General features: G+C 34.2%; 1 protein-coding gene across 1 annotated transcript in view; it reads left to right on the forward strand.

The window, feature by feature from the left end:
* The window catches only part of LOC150095530 (receptor-type tyrosine-protein phosphatase epsilon-like), an 858461-nt gene that overhangs the window by 151722 nt on the left and 687256 nt on the right, over positions 1-19483 (forward strand). The window contains exon 2 of the mRNA XM_090410701.1: positions 17371-17673. Coding sequence (XP_090266827.1) covers positions 17371-17673 — 303 coding nt within the window. The remainder of the gene's footprint in view (positions 1-17370; positions 17674-19483) is intronic.

The following is a 19483-nucleotide window of genomic DNA, read 5'->3' on the forward strand; positions in this document are numbered from 1 at the left end:
ATTAAAGTTATAAAATGAGCTTGGAAAACAAGAATACGGAAAAGAAAGAATCTTATTAAGATACTCCGCTATTGGGCCTCTTATATTGCGTGAGTGTCACTACAAAGTGAGAGGAATATATTTTTGGACGCAGAGCTGCTACTGAACTTTCTTTCTTCAGTTTAGTTCAATATATCGACCGGAGCGTTCGTGGTTGGTTTAGAATGCCACTGATGGTAAGTCTGATTCTGTTATTGAACCTCAAGTCGTAGAGATGTTCTGCCAGGTATCTACGGCTTTCCGCCAACTAATCCTTGCTATTATCTCCACTCTTGACAAAGAACAAAAGAGAAAAAATGAGTTAAGGAGGAAGCGAAAGGGAGGAACTCGTGATCCTACTGCTTAGTCACGTGGGCGTAAAGGATAATGTGATGAGAAAACCAGCTACAAAGAATTCGCTGAGTTTTAGATAAATCCGGTAAACGAAAACCTAGAATCCTGATAATTGAGATTTCGTACAAAAATTGCAGCCCTCTTTATCTAATTATATATAGAAATAATTCCTCTGCTTTTTACTTAAGGTTAGAAAATATTAGGGTCAAATTCTCTCTAAAAAATTGTTATAAACCTATAGTACATTAGTATCATGAGTGTGAGCCAAGGACTATATATTTTATATATTTTTTTATTAATTTTATAATATTTTGTACTTTTTAGAGATTAAACATGGAGATGGTGTTATACCGGGAGATAAAATTAGATTCCTATCTGTCCCTGTGGATTCGAACCCGCAGCCTGTTGGTTTGAGAGCGGATACGCTTCAGCCAACTAGGCCAACAGTTGGGAAAAGGGAGAGGGAAAAAAAAACGAGACGAGAACACATTTGGTAGATATAATACACAGGATTTAGATAATATACGTCTGTTTGCGAACTTAACCATTCACTTATAATCACGATTTATTCTTTCAATTGCCTAAGTGGTTGCGTTTCATAGATTATTCCTCTTTTACTTTCCACAATATCTCTCTCAGCAAAATTTTCTATAGTCATCGATTACTTTTTTATGACAGCTTTCCGTACGAAAGCATGACAACCATTAGCATGCTGTTATCATGGAAGACCAAGATTGGATCTGCTGGAAACTATGCTCTCAGACTACGTATGTGCTTGACACTACTTCAGATCTTCAATATGCAAACACAGAACACCAAACTGTGAAAATTGTCTATCACCTGGCCGTATAGATTTGTCTTTATCATCTCCTTATTTTTTTTTTCATTTTAATTTTGATTATAGCTAAAATATTGTCCTTTTGAAATATCGTCTAGGGAACGTTTTTAGTACTTCCTAATTAAGTATTTTGAGTTAACGCAGTTTTATAGTTGAAAATATCGATCAACACCGCGCCGTATCACTAAAATTCTAGGGATTGTAATTATTGGAAGTTACAGATGTCGTTTCTGCTTTTTTTTGTGTGCGTGTGTGTGCGCGTGCATACATGTCTTGTTTTATAACTGTGGCACTTTTAGCATAAGGAAATTATTTTAAATAACGTAAATGAAATTTTGGTGACCCTGGAGCAAAACAGAGCCATTGAGATAATTTTATCTTCTCCTGCATCTTCATCTCCACCATAAAACAATGCTTGCTTGCCATAGAGGACGTGGAACCCGCATCTTTGTCGTCACATAAATGTGATATGAAGGCCAAAACTTTTGCCATAAACTTCCACTCAGAAGGAGGAACACGCATAGGAAGTAATCACTCTCCATCGAAAGAGCTACTTCTACTGAAAAAAAAAAAAAATATTTTTTATTTTGTTTTCTTTATACTGTTAGCTGAGACGTGTGGACTAGCGCTCTTACAGTCGATGTTAGTTTTATACTGTTTGCCTTGGCTGTAGGATTCAAAGTGCATTGAAATAAGTCGAGTAGACACTTTGTGTCATAATTACCGATCATACCCCTAGGAGAAAGTGTTGAAAAAACGGGAGTTGCTGGAAGGGACAAGGTTGATTGAACTGTAGGATGATCAATAAAATGGCAACCATTTAGAATGAATGAAATTGATATTCATTTAACGCTTTCTGGTTTCGAAAAATATTGACAGAAACATATAGTCAATGTTTTGTCCCAGAATATCTAAAAAGAAATTAGGTTCACAGTACTTTAACATGTAGACATATATAACAAGAGAATCGGAGGTCTTGATGGTTGGAAAAAAAAAATCTTGATCTTTAGAGTAAGATTTTCGATTGTTTGTGAATAGGACCCATACACGAATGTTGCGTGACTGTTGGAGACCAAATTGACGTCACACACACACTTCCTTACTAATGTAATTGATTTAATTTTTCTTGAAAATAATTAGGTATCTTATATTTTATAATCTTCTTCGCCCTACTACGTATTAGGCCTACTGGCCTGTTGCTAGCTCTTCTAGGTTATACTCGTCCCGAGGATAAGGGCTAGTTACCTTATCCCCTTCTCGAGGATAAGGTAACTAGCCCCTATGCCTCATAGTATGTCCTATGGCTGTATCTTGTGTGTGTTCAGGGGGAAGGTTTGCCTGCTTGCGGGAGAAAAAACCCTGCTACCCAAGACCAGCTAATTTGACTATATCTGAGAAAGAATCCTTAAGCTCCCCAACGTCGGCGACGGGAATCGAACACAGGACACCCCTTTCCCGGGTATATGGTTGCGAAGCGCATAGCCACTAGGCTAACTGCGCGGACCAATTTATAATCTAAAGTCGGTATTTATTTTTTATGTGAATTGCACCTACAAAAAACTGTACGTGCACAGAGGATAAATACGAGAGCATCCCCTCGTGGTAGTTTTCTAACCAAAAGAGATATGTCAGTTAAGATAAAACAAATAATAGATTGAAATTTATATTTTATTTTCATGCATTATTTCTCGACACAATCTCCCTCCCTTTGAATATATTGTCTTCATTGCGCAACAGTGTTTGGAAACTATATTCTCACTTCTGCTCTGATCTGTTCGATATTTTTATGATCCCGAAATAAGAATTCGTTCTTTTAATATTACCACCTCCGAGGGCCAAAAAACTTTAAAACCCAATCTTCCGACTGAAATTGTGTGCTGACTGTCTTTTGGGACAGCAAAGGTGTCATTCACCAGAAAGAGATTGACAGCAAGCTCGCGACCGTGAGAAAGTTGATACTACGAATTAATCGTATTCATGCCGAAAGACATCTATTTGCTTTCACAACACGACAATGCGAGTTGACGCACGAGCGCTTTCCCTTCAACGACTATCGATGAAATCATATTTGAAGTTGTGAAACATCCTCTCTACAGCTGGGACCTCGGCTCTATTGGGCTTCTGGTTATTTCCTAAGCTGAAGACAAGACACATCTCAAGTGTATTCATTTTGAGAATGACGAGCATGTCAAAGCAGAGATTAAAAAAAAAAAAAAATGGGTTCCAGAAGAAACGGAAACGTTTTAAGACATTGGCTTTGAAAAACTTGATACGGTGTTAGAAAATGTCTTGAAAGAAAAAGAGATTTTGCATGATTGAGAAATAGTGTATGCTAAAATAAACTAGCGACTTCAAACTATCTTTTGTTCGTTAAATACTTAAAAAAAAAAAAAAAAAAAAAAAGAAGAGCCTCTACAGCTCAGCTGGTTTCGATGGAAACCATTTGGTTGGAAAGACCTGGGTTTGAACCTCGTCTATGACGCGAAGAACCTTTATCAGGGCTTTTCAATTAAAGATGAGTTAATTTAGTTTTAAAATATTCCATAGCAAACTATGGAGTGTTAAAAAGTCATATGAGAGATCGCTCACAAATAGTCTGATTCAGCTTTTGTGTTTTAAAATATTTAGACTTTCTGTATACTAAAACCTCTGTGTATGACAAAAATATTTATAAGGGGACTGAGACCTTTATCTCGGTTCATTGGACAAGAATTTTTTTTTTTTCGATACAGTTATACCTTGACTGTTAACAAGCACGTGCGTTGGTGAAGGTGTACGCATGGAAAACTGCAAAACTTAGCAGAGATGGGTGGAGTGATAAAAGAAGAGATAAAAAGAGAGAGAGAGAAGAGATAATCGACTTTTTTTATAGCAACTAACATCGTTGCTCTCTCCTTTTCTAACTTTCCACGAGAGAGATCTTGAAAGCTAGCTGTGAGATGGAGACGCCATTGTCTTGGCAAACTTCACTCAGCTGTGATGAGATAATTTACGTCAGTACAGCCGTAAAATCATTACCGTATTCAACGCATCTCTGGAAGGTCCACCAGCTACGTTCGGTAGAAGGATAGGTCGTTTAACGGAACACTGCTTGTGCAGAATAGCCACACTTGTCTTAAGACTCCGTTGTAATTAGTTTCCTTTGTAGGAGGCAAGGAATGGCACAACCACGGATCCCTACCTTTGGCGAACGAATTTACAGCGGATGTATTCAGGTTAACAACTCTGGTGGCCTCTGCGTGGTCGCAGATTAGGTGTAATGGGTTTACCACTAATGTCCATAAACAAAACTGTTCACCAGGTGGTGCTGTTAGCTGCGTTGTAAATTCTCTTAATTGGGACACTTATGCGTTACTGTCAAGTACTGCGTAAGCTTTCTGCAGATGAGTATATCTCGTATGTGTTTTACACCTACCAAGGAATCCGGATTTACTGTGAATAATTTCACTATCATAACAGCTTGCGATTTTCTCTCTTTACTTCATAGAAATTTAGTTTCAGATAACTCTGAGGACTTCCAATTCTCACTCTTATCCCTTATCATATTTTTTACCAGCACATCAAATTCTTAACTCCAACTTCACTTTAAAAAAAATAAATAAATCATTACTTGCATCGATATCCTGCGGAATATTGCATTTTGTCATAGATCTCCTCTGATTGGTTTTCCGTATGTTTCATTATATCACTAATTTCTCGTTACTGACATGCTTCATGTTCCTCCTGCTTTTCTAGTAGTCATCTCCAGCGCGCTGTTGGAAGAATGACATTCCCATCCTTTGGTTGGAAAGATCTAGAATTTCTTGGGATTTTTCATTTAAAACTCAAAGGATATTTCTAAGGACTCTTTTCAACTAAAGGTGAGTTACAGATCTCAGAGCCTCCGTAGCTCAGTCAGCATAGACGAAGTCCTTTGGTCGGAAAGACCTGGGTTTGATTTCCGTCAGTGATGTGAGGAACCTTTATCTGGTCTCTTTCGAAATTCGGGTTTTTCGTATCCCAGAACAGGCAAACCGGCCCCGTGAACGCACATGGACTACAGTCATGAATATGTCCCAGCCATAATGCTGGTTCCGAGGCCGGATAACATTGGAGGGGTAGGAAGCAATGGTGAACTACCCTGTAAAAAAATTTCACCAAGAATACTTCGTGGGCAATGCCTGCAAAGTCACCTACGATCAGAAACGACTGAAAGGAGAAAAACCAGTAGATCTCATACCTAAGTGGAAGGTGCCCCTCTCCATTTGCTCTTTCTCAAAACATACAAACCTGCTGCGAAACACACTCGTCTTGAGTGCTTTAGTTGCCTCTCGTAATACTAATTGACACACACACACACACACACACACACACAGATTTTGTCACACCCGAACTATTTTTTATTACATATTCATGCAGTTTCTTTGCATCTCTGTTTAATATTTGTTTAAGCCATTTTAATCTGGCTTTCTTTCAATAATAACCTTCAGATTTCTTCGTTACATTTCGTCCAATTTTTAAGATTTTATTATCTAATATAATTAACAGAATTTGCCGTTTTTAGCCATCTCATTGATTATATTAAATGCCTGTACATTCATGCAAATCATTATTTTGATTAAATAAAAATCTATTATGCTATTTTTTTTTACGTATGCATACTACCATCAAAGAAATTCCGTGTTTCGTTAATTCTATAACTGAATACTTTGTGAGTTTCTTCAATATCATTTTTGCTTTCAACACCCGTGATTTGATCACTTAGCAAATAACAGAACCGTCAAGATGAACGAGGTTAAAGAAATAGCGCAAATACTCATATGTGGAAGCGAAGAATAAATATATTAGTCCTTAAAATGCATACTTAAACACATTACGAATCCCAAATAGCTTATTAACTATTCCATACATATTTGTAAATAAATAATAGCTTTTAAAATACACTTTAAGCATCATTCAAAACAGAATGCAAATTTTCTGAATCGTTAACAAAGGAAAACTATTCTATTCATTCTCCCTAAGAAAAACTCCTGTAAAGTTAACACATCAGAAACGATCTAAATGACGACTCTATGCACGCGGTACTGATGGTGAACAATAGCCTGTCAGGAACACCTGATTCTCTAGTAATGACGGCGTTCTCATTGATCACACAGGGGAAAAAAAAAAAAAAATTGACTTCCACCTTCTTTCTTCGATTTCAAGTTCCCCTAAAGCCTTTAACTTTGAATTGTATTTTGACAAAGTCGCCTAACGCCGATTTTTAAAACTATTTTTGAACCTCCATTCTATTACTAATGGACTCGAAATCCACTAATTTAAGCGAAATAAAATATTTGATTTAAGGTAAGATTCTTTTCGCATTCTGTGAGTAGAATGTTTTAATTACTAAACTGATCCTTAGCGGAAACAGCGCAATAAGATTAAAATATCTCCAATTTGCTCATTATTTACGGTATCAGGTTGAACTCGTTTTTTTTTTTTTTTAGGAGTAGTGATAAGCTCCGGTGGCTGGGCCACATAACTAGATCAGACAGTTTACCTAAAATAACACTAGAGGGATTGACGTCTGGTAAAACACCACAGGAGCGACCTACAATCGCCTGGATAGATAATGTTAGTAAATGGACTAATCTTTCGCTTTCCACTTTATTAAGGAGATCCCCCAAGAGAGAAACATCTGGAGAGACTGTCGCCTTTTTACACCCAACGGTAAACATAGACAATGGGTGAAGAAGAAGAAGAAGATATGCATTTTATTGCTCATCTATAGATGTATATTTCAATTTTGATGACGTAATATTACCTCTCGTTGACATGGAAACCAGAGTTAATGTTACGTCATATCTTGGACAAATGAACAAAACATATGCAGTTGATGAACGGAACTGGAAAATGTATATACATGCTTGCATTTAAATATACATAAGTTAAATTATGTTTCTCTTTTATTATAACTCTCCACCATTTTTGGCCAATTCTGCAACGATTTTGTTCAAAAAATCAATGGGCATTACTATTGCTAATCTTTAACAAAAGAGAACTGCAGGTAGAAATTTCCCTCATTATATTATCCTCCCCCCCTCTGAATTATTGTCTTCAAACGTAAGGTGGAAAATATTGGTTCTATAAATGACATTATTACGGTGCTAACTGTGGTGCGTTAGGCAATAAATGATAAAATGTTCTTGGGTGTTTGTTTTTGTTTTAGAAATAGCTTTCGTAGAATTTTTTATTCTCATTTATTATTCGCATTTCTTTTCAAGTGCTATGTAAAAAAATATACTAGTCTTCTTTCCCCTTTCTTTCTTTCTTCATAATTATCCGAACACGGTCCTAACTTACAACTTAAGATAATGACCATTTATTCAATGGTGTCAAGAATACCAAGTACCTGTCCGTTTTTAATATTTTTTTTGATATTTGCATATAAAGTGCAACAATTCTGATTGGAAGAAAAGGGCCATCACCGAATACTGTAGAAAACATTTTTGTCGCATTACAAAGAACCTCATCAAAGACTTCTGAAATGAGTTACCTAAAGTATCATTAAGCTGCATTGTATCTCCTTTTAGACATATTCCATTCCGACAAAGTAACATTTATTAGTTTTCACGGGCGTGCTTGATTTAGTTTTTTTTTTCTTTCTTCCTTTCTGCTTATTAGCGCTTTCTTACAGAATATAAAAACGCTTGCTGCCTTCCATTGTGTCAGGAAGGGCAGACGAGACATCATCTCATGTATTGTTTCCATGGTAACAGAGGACGTGAAAGTTTTTATTTTATTTTATTTATTATTATTATTATTTTTTTTTTTGCATAAACGCTGTGATTCATAAGTAACTATTAATGTTTTTCCCTACTAAATGCAATATACCGTTATATTTACAACCCCTGATTTTACGACCGGTATACTATGACTGTATGAAATGCCGGGCCATAAAAGTGGGGTGATTTGTTACAAATACTTCTACGGTAGGTTGACTGACTGGCATCACACAGAGTAAAACCGAGAATAAAACGACTAAATAGTATGAATCACTTCTAATTATTGAATCAATCTGTTTTTTTTTTTATGCAATAACTACGTTTCATGTCACAAAATATTGTATGCCTGCCGAGTGGGAGCGTATCCAACTTCCAACTAATAGGCTGCCGGTTCGAATCCCTCTGTGAACATCTTTGTTTGATTTCAGAAGCACAATTTCCAGACGGTGTAAAAAAATATAAATAAAAATGCAAAATAATGAATAATAATAAAAAAAGAAAAAAAAAATCCTTGGCTCACCCCGATATGACTGCATTATTGGTTAACCTTTCTTGGGCGGAAGCCACATAAAAAAAAATAACGTAGAATTGCATTAAGTAAAACAAACAGTCTAGTTTCAAAATCATCCATGCTGTGATGGAGATTTCAGTAGTGGAAAAGCTGTATTAGATCATTTGCTTAGTTCTAATGAACAAATAGTACAGTACAAGGAATCGTATTATTACATTTTTGTATTTTTGTTCTCTTCCCTTTCCCAGAATTATTACATTAGAATGGAAACGAATACGAAATCCATTTCAGAATATAATATATAAATGATCTTAGTTATATAGATACATCAGCGTATCTATATAACTCATGTCTGCACCTGTGAACCTACTCTTATCTTCCTTCTATAGTGAAAAAACAAGCAGAGAATTCAGACCGTAAGTCGTTTCCATAGAAACGGCTAATCATACTATACTTAGAAAAGATGCTGTTGTGTGAATAATAAAGAATCCAGTTCTTTTTTGTGCGCGAGGTCGTGGATGATGCCATCCAGCGTATTCTCCACGATCCGTTAATGCACTCTCCATCACTTCCTTTCCTCTTTAGACCCATCGTAGACGGAATCACAACTTTCACTTTACTTGCCTTTCTCTTCGGATGTTTAGCATCAAAGGATCTTCCAGGTGGAAATCAGACGCAACATTTCCCACCGTGAGCGTGAAACATGCTTCAAGAGAAGCACATGCACTGGCATGCGTGATTGATAGTTCACGTCAGGGACCGTATACTTAAGAGAAGCAGTGCAGACTTCGCATTAGCAGCAGCCAAAGGTGCTCTTAACAACTTAGGGATCATTCTTAACAAACCTCATGTAAGCTTGTAGTTTGTATCTAATTGAGTGCAAGCAAAAAAAAAAACACGTAGAGAAACTTCAGGAAAATAATTAAGATATTTCTTCGTTTTTATGAGTTAATTTGCGTGTGTTCAACATTTCTCCTTGTTTAACGCTGTGTTTATTTCTTTATTATTCCTTCAATGTATTAATTTCTTCACTGCTCCTCCGCTATGCTTATTTCTGTATTATTCCTGTATTATTATTTCTTCTGTAGATTAATATTCCTCCTCCTCTATTCCTCCTCCATTATTATTTCTTTTCTTCCTATTATTCCTCTATTAATATTCATATTCCTCTTTCTATTATTCCTCTATTCATATTCCTCTTTCTATTATTTCTCTATTCATATCCCTCTTCCTGTTATTCCTCTTTCTGTTATTCCTCTATTCATATTCTTCTTTCTGTTATTCCTCTATTCATATTCCTCTTTCTGTTATTCCTCTATTCATATTCCTCTTTCTGTTATTCCTCTATTCATATTTCTCTTTCTGTTATTGCTCTATTCATATTCCTCTTCCTGTTATTCATCTATTCATATCCCTCTTCCTGTTATTCCTCTATTCATATCCCTCTTTCTGTTATTCCTCTATTTATATTCCTCTTTCTGTTATTTCTCTATTCATATTCCTCTGCATGTTATTCCTCTATCAATATCCATATTCTTCTTCTTCCGATTATTCCTCATCATATTATTCTTTTAGTTCACCATTGTATTTATTCTTCTGCTATTTTCCCGCTGTATTCTTTCTCTGCATTCTTATTATTCCTCTATTCTTATACATCTATTCCGCTTTTATTATTTTTCTTCTCATTATTCTTCTTCCTTTTACATTTCTTCTTTCATTCCTCAATTGTATTTATTCTTCAGTTATTTCTCCGCTTTATTGCTTCCTTTGTTTCTGTTATATTTATTTCTTCTCTATATTATTATTTTGTATGTATTCCATTCTTATATATTTATTTTGTTCCTTTTTTTATTTCCGCTTTATTTTTTCCTTGATTCTTCAGATGTATATTCCTATATCATTTTTCTGTCTCTTTAAAATATAAACCATCTCATATTTTTAAAGTGTGCTACTTAGAAATTTTTGACGCTAGAATTTAGCGGTCATGTTGATATTTATATTAATTTACATTTTTTTTAAAAAAAAGCACATGGTTGAATCATGATTGTGTGTATTTGAGCCGGAAATTTACATTTCATTCTGCTTAGTGATGGCTTAAAAGAACAAAAATGAAATCATCCATTCCAAGTCACTAAAACTCTGTGCTCTTCATATTTACAATTTATCCAGATAATTAGTAATCTGAGTTCGAAATTTTCATTTATATCTCTAAACCAAGTTTTTTTTTTTTTTTTTCCTTCGCATATCTTGTAGCTGCGGAAGCGTGTATATAATTTAAATCGACTGTGTGTTGTTAATAGGAATTCCTTTTTTTTCTATTCGACGAATAATTTTAGTCGAATAGAAAAAAAAAGGAATTCCTATTATAACAACACACAGTCGATTTAAATTATATACACGCTTCCACAGCTACAAGATATGGCAAGAAAAAAAAAAAACTAGGTTCAGAGATATAAATGAAAATTTCGAACTCAGATTACTTCATGAAAATGTCTGTTTTGTTCTATAGGGAAATTAGCATAAATATTGATATTAAAAAGTGAGGTGTGCGAAATGAAAAACAGATAAATTCATTTTGCCAATCTGTTCTCCTTTTTCTGTCGTTGCTTCCATCTCTGTCTTCATAAACTAGCAATATATTCATTTTCCTGCATTTATAGGGGGGGAAAAGAAAGGTAAAATATATTGTCTTTCCCATCGGTGTCTGTCTGTCAATCCTTATATTTGCCATTTATATATACATCTTTTATTGTTCGGCTTCATGTCGCTTTCTCCACGACCAAAAGTAATTACTCTGGTTTAATATTTCTCAATCAATACACATCTTATAAAAACAACTCGTCTCTAAGAAACGGTATTCGTAAAAAAAAAAAAAAAAAAAAAAAAAAAAACTTCCACTTTCGAACGTAACATGAATATATAATTAAATTAATATTTTCTTTCAAAAGTACTCTCACATCTTTTCATATTCTACTGATAACTGAAAAAATTGAATCTTGAAGGAGGGAATGTAAGAAAAAGAAGATAGCGAGCGAAGATGTTAATATTTAAAAATGTATCCCTTATGGAGCTTGGAATAATGAGCAAAACGAATACTTAACTACTATAATACGGTTTCATTTTCATTTGAAAATGAATTAGATATATAAATGTTTTTCCTACTTCGTAGCAATCAGATTTTCTTCATATATAATCAGTAAGTATTGGGAGATTTTCATTTCCCTGCTTTCCATTCTATAGTTTCATTCATTCATTTTTTTTTTTAAGGGAATATATTAAAATTCTGAAATGTATATATCCTTTCTCCTTTACCCTCTCCCATCATGAGAAATTAGTTGCCAACGAATGACAAAAGCAACGCAATATTTTCGCTTGGATATTTCTTTTTCTGGTAATATTTTCAACAATAATATTTAGCTCTTGTGCACGCGGGGAAATAATTTACATAAAAGAAGCCAATAATCATTTGGCACGTCAGCCAGCGTGAATAAATCAACAATGATCATTAATTTAACTGAAATATTTATGTTTACATTAATAAATACTTGAAAATTCCACATGAATTTGAATTTAGGTTTAAAAAAATCGTGTACTCTTGAGGATGGGAGGGATTTAAAATACTAATTAATTATAATGTTTCATTACAAATATTCATTATAGTAGTTCATTACAAAAAGTAATTAACTGCTGTTATTAATTGGAATTTCAAATTAAATATTACTATCAAATATATAACTTGCATGTTGAATAATATTTGCCTGAAGCATCGAAGAAAAAAAAACCTTACAAGACTTTAATTTTATCTAAAATATTCTAAAAAAGAAACATTATTGTAATATCTGTCTGTATTAGATATTTATCAAATAAAATATATTTTCGATGATGAAAATGTCTATGCTTTGCAGAAAAGAAATATATCTATAAAATAATACGTTTTCGCCAAGACAGAGAGAGATTAAGACGCCATTGTTTTCTCCATATCTACAATAATAATAATAATAATAATAATAATAATAAAAGTCATACAGCTGCTCTTATTCATTTGAAGATGTTTTTTTATCACTTGGGAGGGAGTGAACTTGTCCTAACTCAGGTATAAAAATAAGTAAATAATCTAACATCTTTTTTTTTTTATTCCTCAAGGAGAGTAGATTTTTTTTTTCGTTCTGACTACCTTTTGGAAATGGGTAGGCAACTGTTCTCCACTCGCAGTGGTCACAGTAGTGGGCTTATGCTACTGAATGATTTTCAAAGCATTGGAGTGAAACTGCGGCATCAGCTGTCGCCATTTAGTGATCCTAAACCCGAAATGGTATTGTTGTTTGAAATAGTGTTGATTGTATGATCGATTTTTTTTTTTTGAGATGCAAGATTAAAAACTAGAGTTTACAATAGAAAAACGCTATTTGCTTATTCCAGAGGCCATCTCTAGAATCGATTAAAAAAAAAAGCCTAGAAAAAGTTCCTGTATTCCGGCGACTAGAATTGACCCTATTACAGGTCTTTCTTCTAAGGCCTAGGCACTTTAGTGAGCGCCTACATAGGCACTCACTGAGGTGTTTCTATAATATTGTGCGGTGCTCAACCATTTCCAAGTTTTCAATCTACGTTGCCCACCTTCGAAATGGTCATATTCGTACTGCAGTAAATATGCCTTTGGACAAAGATCTGCTTCATCCCTCTGCAGATGAAGAGGGATGGAACAAGCGAAACCTGTGTAATATCCAAACTCTTTTTACACGAATATTAAATGCTCTTGATTAGATAGCAGTCTCGTAGTATTTAATGGTGTCTATCCTTAATGAAACAAAAATGGTTAGTCTTTAGGCATGGAAACGAAATTTGATTTTTTTTTTAATGTATATATAATAATTTGTGCGTGTGCGCGAGCGCTGGTATTCTATAAAAAATCAAACAATCACTACTGATGATTAATTTTTTTAGTTTCTAATAAAACATTTCAAATATCCAGAGTGCTTCAAGTTTTTCACATACTCGGCACAGTTCGCTAATAATCATATTTCGCTTGCAACCTACACACACACACTCGATGACAAAAAAGCAGGTTTTTCAACAATAATATATTACCTTCCGGTTCTGTTTTTATTATTTTTTTTCCTTGCCATCTACTGAAATAAAATACAATCTTGTTGGAACAAGCAGACGACAATAATAAGATTCGTCCGAGAAGCCTATCTCATCTCTCCTTGCGTGTAATTCAATCACTGTTCCAACTTGCGCTGTGAGAAAGACAATTTGGCCAGATTTGTTTCTCGGTATCGTCCCTGCAGCTAAGGAAGAATTGCTATATAATATATAAACGATAAATTGAGAAGAAATTCTACGACTGTCTTATGCTTTCAGTATAAGCAACTAGATGATTGTAGGAAACAAGGGAGGGTTGGAAAAATAATATTTCCACATACCAATACACTTAATGAGTTTTATTTTGCTTTTCAGCTGACAGTTTTCTGGAACCTCTGACTTTTTTTTAGGATTAAATTTCTTTAGTAGTGAAAATGGACTATTAATTGTCTGAATGCCACACTGAAGACTTACAAGAGCCAAAAGAAACTTAGATAAATACGATGTATAGTGATTCACCCAGCGAAATCCAGGCGTTTTTTTTTTTAATTATGCATTACTGGTAGATATGTAATTTTAATACGTAATAAATACTTATGGTAAACTTTTGAAGTGTGTTCGTTAAATTATTTTAATGTGAGTGGTGCTAAGTGAAGAGATAAGGAGATATACCCCCACCGACTTCGAGCTGGAGTTAGCTTTTTTGAAGTGAGTGGGATTGACATCAACTTTTTTTTATTAAATGTTGGGCGTTTTTAATTATAGTTTCTGTATTTTATATGGGGTAAATGTCATCCTTTGCTATACTAAGTATCATGATACGACTTCTATATTTCATATTTTAATGTTTTAGATTATGTGTCGCTTACTGAGTAGTGTGGATATGAGATGTTCTCTCTCACACACAGCTGCACTGTATGAGTTGTTATAGGGCCTAGTTGTGTAGATGGTTGTGGTTGGTAGTGTTATGCGAAAGAATTATAGAAATAATTTCTTAGTAATAGTACGTAGTGTCTTAGATTTTTTATGTTCAGGATTTAGTATTTTTTAATAGCGGATTCTGTTATTGGACCTACAAAGCACGAAACAATTCGTCGGTGTATTTTTCTTAATTTTATAGGTAACTATTTGCTGTGTTTGCATAGACCATTATACAGTAATGAATATTGACTCACAGAATCTGTGATATTTCATTAGTTTTTAAGTTAGTTGAAATCTTGTCTTTTTGGCATTGAAGAACTTTTCAGTAAGATGGTTGTACTTGGCTGCCGTACGCTCTTCACCGGATGCCATTTAAATTACTGCTAGTCTTGGGACTGCTAATTCTGATCTGATATTGTCAGTTAACAATGGAGTTTGACTGTCCCCCGGGATCCAAAAGATAGGACTAAGACCCCGCATGCTACCAGCGGGAATAAAAGACGTTAGTCGATTTTAAATTATTATTTTTAGTGAGCCTTTTGGTATGTAGGTATTCTATATTTTTAGTCCATTCAAGGTGGCTGTCTCTGTATACCGATGTATTGAACGAGCAGTTACTATTCCTTCATTTCGGAATAGTAACTGCTGTGACTTTATACTGTCATTTGGCATCCCTTAATCGATCAATGCGCCTACTGCATTCTTTAAAATAGGCGCATTAATCGAAAACGCACTAAATGAATATAATAACTAATGCAGTGGTTCTTAACCTTTTAAAAGTCGCGGTCCCCCTAAGTATCCTAAAATATTTTCTCGCACCCTCTCCTAGTTTGTAGTAACATAATAATAATAATAATAATATTTTTATTAAATAGTGGTTTTACTTTCTGATTATAATGACAAAAAATCAGAAAACAGAAATCAACTTTACTTCAATATTACTCTGAAAACTTTAGAAAATTTATTTGATTTAGGAAATCAATTAATGTTCTTTGTTTGCTCATTTTATAAGTGGGTAAATATTAAGAAATAACAAATCAGTATTACAGCACTGAACGCTTCAAAAAGTAATTGCACTCAAGTAGCACTTAACAATCAGTTCTAGGCACTCGTATAGTATTGTTTAAAACTTTAGAGAATCACTTCTATCACACATTCAGTAAGCAGATATAACAACTTGCAGTGTTCCCAGCAGCGAAAAGTCGACTTGTGGCGCCACCACAAAAGAAACTACTGCATAATTCAAATTACTAATACAAAACGATACAAGTTTGAAAATAAGGAGCAAAAAATAACTATTTTAAGAGATTTCAAAAACTAGAAACGTTGTATAAATTTTCCGCGGCCCCCTAGGGGGTCGCGGCCCATCGGTTAAGAATCACTGACCTAAGGGAAAAAGTATAATTCGTTCCTCAAATTTCTCTTTTGACCATTAATTTTTTTTTTTAATAAAAGAATTAGGGTCCAGTTAAAGGAAAGCCACGAAGCTATGAAGACAATAAAACATATTCAGGATATAAATTTATTTTTCTACTTCTTAACAAAGAATTGAGATAACATAGTTTGGCGGGCATTCTGTTTCTTTTTTTTCATACAACCGACGATATGACACTGATACCTTTTCTACTACTTCTGCAAATTTTACTGCTTCTCTCTTCATCAGGGTCAGCCTCTAATCATATTACTGCTTCAAAACTTCGATTATACGAAAAATATTTTCATCTCTTTGGGCTTGTCAGTGATTAAATTTTCTTTATGTTCTCCAGGATCTTCCCGCTGTTCATCTAAATTTAGCAGGTCGGAATCACTCAATTTCTCAGAATGAGATTTAATTAACTTAGATTCATTTGAAATGCCTCTAAAATCATTTGCACAATATGGAAGAATGTGCATCCAAACGGCTCGCATATTGCTAGTAGTAATTCCATTCGACTTTGCGACTTTATAACCAGGCTGAGATTTCTCTGATTTGACCAGAAAAGTCTTGAAAGGCATTCGCTTCCCAAAAAAGGCCGGTTTCATCGATATTCAATATTTGTTAGTCGCAATAGCCCCCCCTTCTTCCACAATTTTCTTCAAAATCTCTGGATAATTTGTGGCTTCCTTATCTGCACTTGCAGCTTCCCCCTATGATTAGAACATTTAGGCTATTCTCTTTTTGAAACGCTCAAACCATCCAGGATTAGCGTGCAATTCTTCTTTTCCATCATTGATAGCCCTTTCTTTCAAGGTTGCAAAGAGACTTAATGCTTTTGATTTAATAAGGTCAGTGCTTAGCGGGATCCGTTTTTTGTTATAATCTTCGATCCATGTAGAATCTCTAATTCAATCATTTATAATACTATGAATCCAAGTGCATGCACGACGAACTTGAAGCAGCCTTACCTTTCTCTTTGTATTCAGCAGCTTTGCGTAAAATTGCTCTTATAGTTGATTCACCCATTTTTGTGTTCTTGTTCTATCTTTGCCCTGGACTTGCCTTCTTCATTTTTCTTTATCTACTGTATAATATAAAATGATAAGCCTTTTAAGATATATGTAGGCGCACTAATCGAATTTGGGTATAGAAAAAAAAAAAAAAGACGCACTAATCGAGGGACTGCTGGTTATAATAGTTAAAATAACTGTTATAACTATTTACTTCTGGTAGAAGTAAATAGTTATAATAGTTATTTCTTTTAGGTCATGTTAGTAATGCGGCATCATTATCTGCTGTTTTGCCTGTGTTTCGATTGTGTGAATAAATAGATAATTAAAAAAATAATTTATTATTAATCTTAATGACTAAATAAGTAGTAATATACCTCTAAAAAGTAGTCTATTTATAAATATAAATTTAGGAAAAAAATTTTCATACTTTTAAAATCGCACTTCTTTGTTTTTCTTTCTCTGTTTAGCATGTTTGTCTATTCTTGAACACACAACAGATCCTCCTGTTGCTGCCAACTGCTCTTTAGTTACATTAACTTGCCGAGTAGATTCTCCTGCCCCAGCAGTTGATGTGTGGTGGACGTTTAGAGGTGAAAATGCTTCCAAACTATCAGGTGTGTCCGTCATCATGAATCGTTCCGAAGAAGGGATTTGGCAGTTGGAACTCAAGTGTCCAACGTTACAACACGGAGGAAGTTACGCATGTAATGCCCAAGCCTTAAACGAAAGTGAAGTGGTCTATAGGAAAGAGACCACGGTAAAGTTATATGGTAAGTTGACTTTTAAATCCGTAATTTATTTAAATTTTGCATCATTCCGTTGATTTTGTGTATCGCGGCTTGCAACAAAGCGAATGACCACAGTGCGCAGGTGTTAAAAAAAAAAAGGAATATTTACATTTCGTTTTTTGTTTTTATTCCAGTGGCTTTGAATGTCGTGTGCTATATTTAAAGTTTGTGTGTGGATTGCTTCATCTATTGCTTTCTTCCTATTCCACTTTTGTTGATACGGTATTATGTTCCTCGAGTGAATACTTACAAGCTTTTTTTTATGGGAGCTAGCTAATAAAAACCAAACTTGCTTTGTTTTCCTTGAAACTTTGTGAGATAGTTCGTAACTTGGCAATTGAGCTGCATACATATTAAGTCGAGAATATTCTTTCCCTGGGAATTATTTTTGAATGCATACGTGATCGGAAAAACGCTGGAGTTGTCATTTTAATCGTAGTTTGTAGTTCAACCAGCTAGGGTTAAAATTTCAATTCTGGGTTTTCCTTTTTGAGAAAAAAAAAAAAAAAAAAAAACATGCTTTCAAATATATTTCCCTTAAATTACAAAATAAAAAATATGACAGATATAAATTCAATTTTGATTAATTTATTTTTACAAATTAATTCGTTTCACGAAAATGAATGTTTGTTTCTGTATTTATGATTAAAAGTGTAAACAAAATTTATGATTTAGGAATTAATTTGAAATTTAAGTAATTTGAATACAGCAAAAGTTTGCATACAAAAAAAACTTATTCACTCGGTAATTTTATTTTTTCATACATTATAAACATACAAATTACTTACCTTGTTGCCTCTGTTTTCAGTATTCCTTTTTACGACACCTTCAGCTTGCGATAGTCAATATATATATATATATATATATAAAAAATCCTTTATTTGTATTTGCTATAAATTTCAGAAAGAACTTCATTTTTAGTGAGTAGTAAGTTACTAGGCTCTCTCGAGAATGACATGTCATCTTAACAGCACTCAGTACATATTTTTATGGTGTTGGCACATCTTACGTGAGGAGACAAATAAAGTACATATTTCCCTAAATAAATGAGGACAGCTGTTTCCTCTTTCCTGTTCACTAGTGTTGAAATACCCGACTATATACTCCGAGCCATGCTATAGATCCTCCAGAAGATTATGTTTATGTGAATATCTTGCCCAAAGCACTTCGATCAATCTTTTGTATATTACTGCATGCAGCTCTTAGGTATGGAAAACCCTGCTACAATCATGTTTCCTAGTGGAAAACATGATTTAAGCTATTTCGCAGACACCGTACTGCGTTTGTCTTCGCTACCTTGTTTAGAATTTCTTATTTCTTCTTCAATTTTCTATGCTAGTTGTCTGTTCTTTCCATTATTAGAAATGCGCATCTTCTTTCAGGATCTTTTATGGATGTATTTTGTTGATTTTGGCTGTTAACAAACTCAACAGAAATGCGCAAGTACTGCAGATCGAAAACTTTCTCCATATTTCACTTTGTTTTAACGTTTCAGAAATACGTAATTTCTTATATGGATAAATCTTTTGGATTTATTAGCTGTTTAATAGGACATTTTACTATGTCTATAAATTCTTGGAAGCAATTTCGTTTCGTTTCAATTGTCTACCATAGATGGCGCTATCGTCGTTCCAAACCTTATTACGTAGCCTGTTGGTAGCCAGTTAATCTTTCTTTGTAAACCTGGTTTAATTGAAAATGCATTCAGACGAGGTGTTTTTTAAACGATGCATCCCCCCCCCTCCTTCAGCCCCTTAAGTGTTCATATGACAAAGGAGAAGTTGGGTAGTTG

The sequence above is a fragment of the Typopeltis vanoorti genome, chromosome 20 (genome assembly GCF_054136105.1).
Source record: "Typopeltis vanoorti isolate ZY-2024b chromosome 20, IOZ_Tvanoo_1.0, whole genome shotgun sequence".
NCBI classification, from domain to species: Eukaryota; Metazoa; Arthropoda; class Arachnida; order Uropygi; family Thelyphonidae; genus Typopeltis; species Typopeltis vanoorti.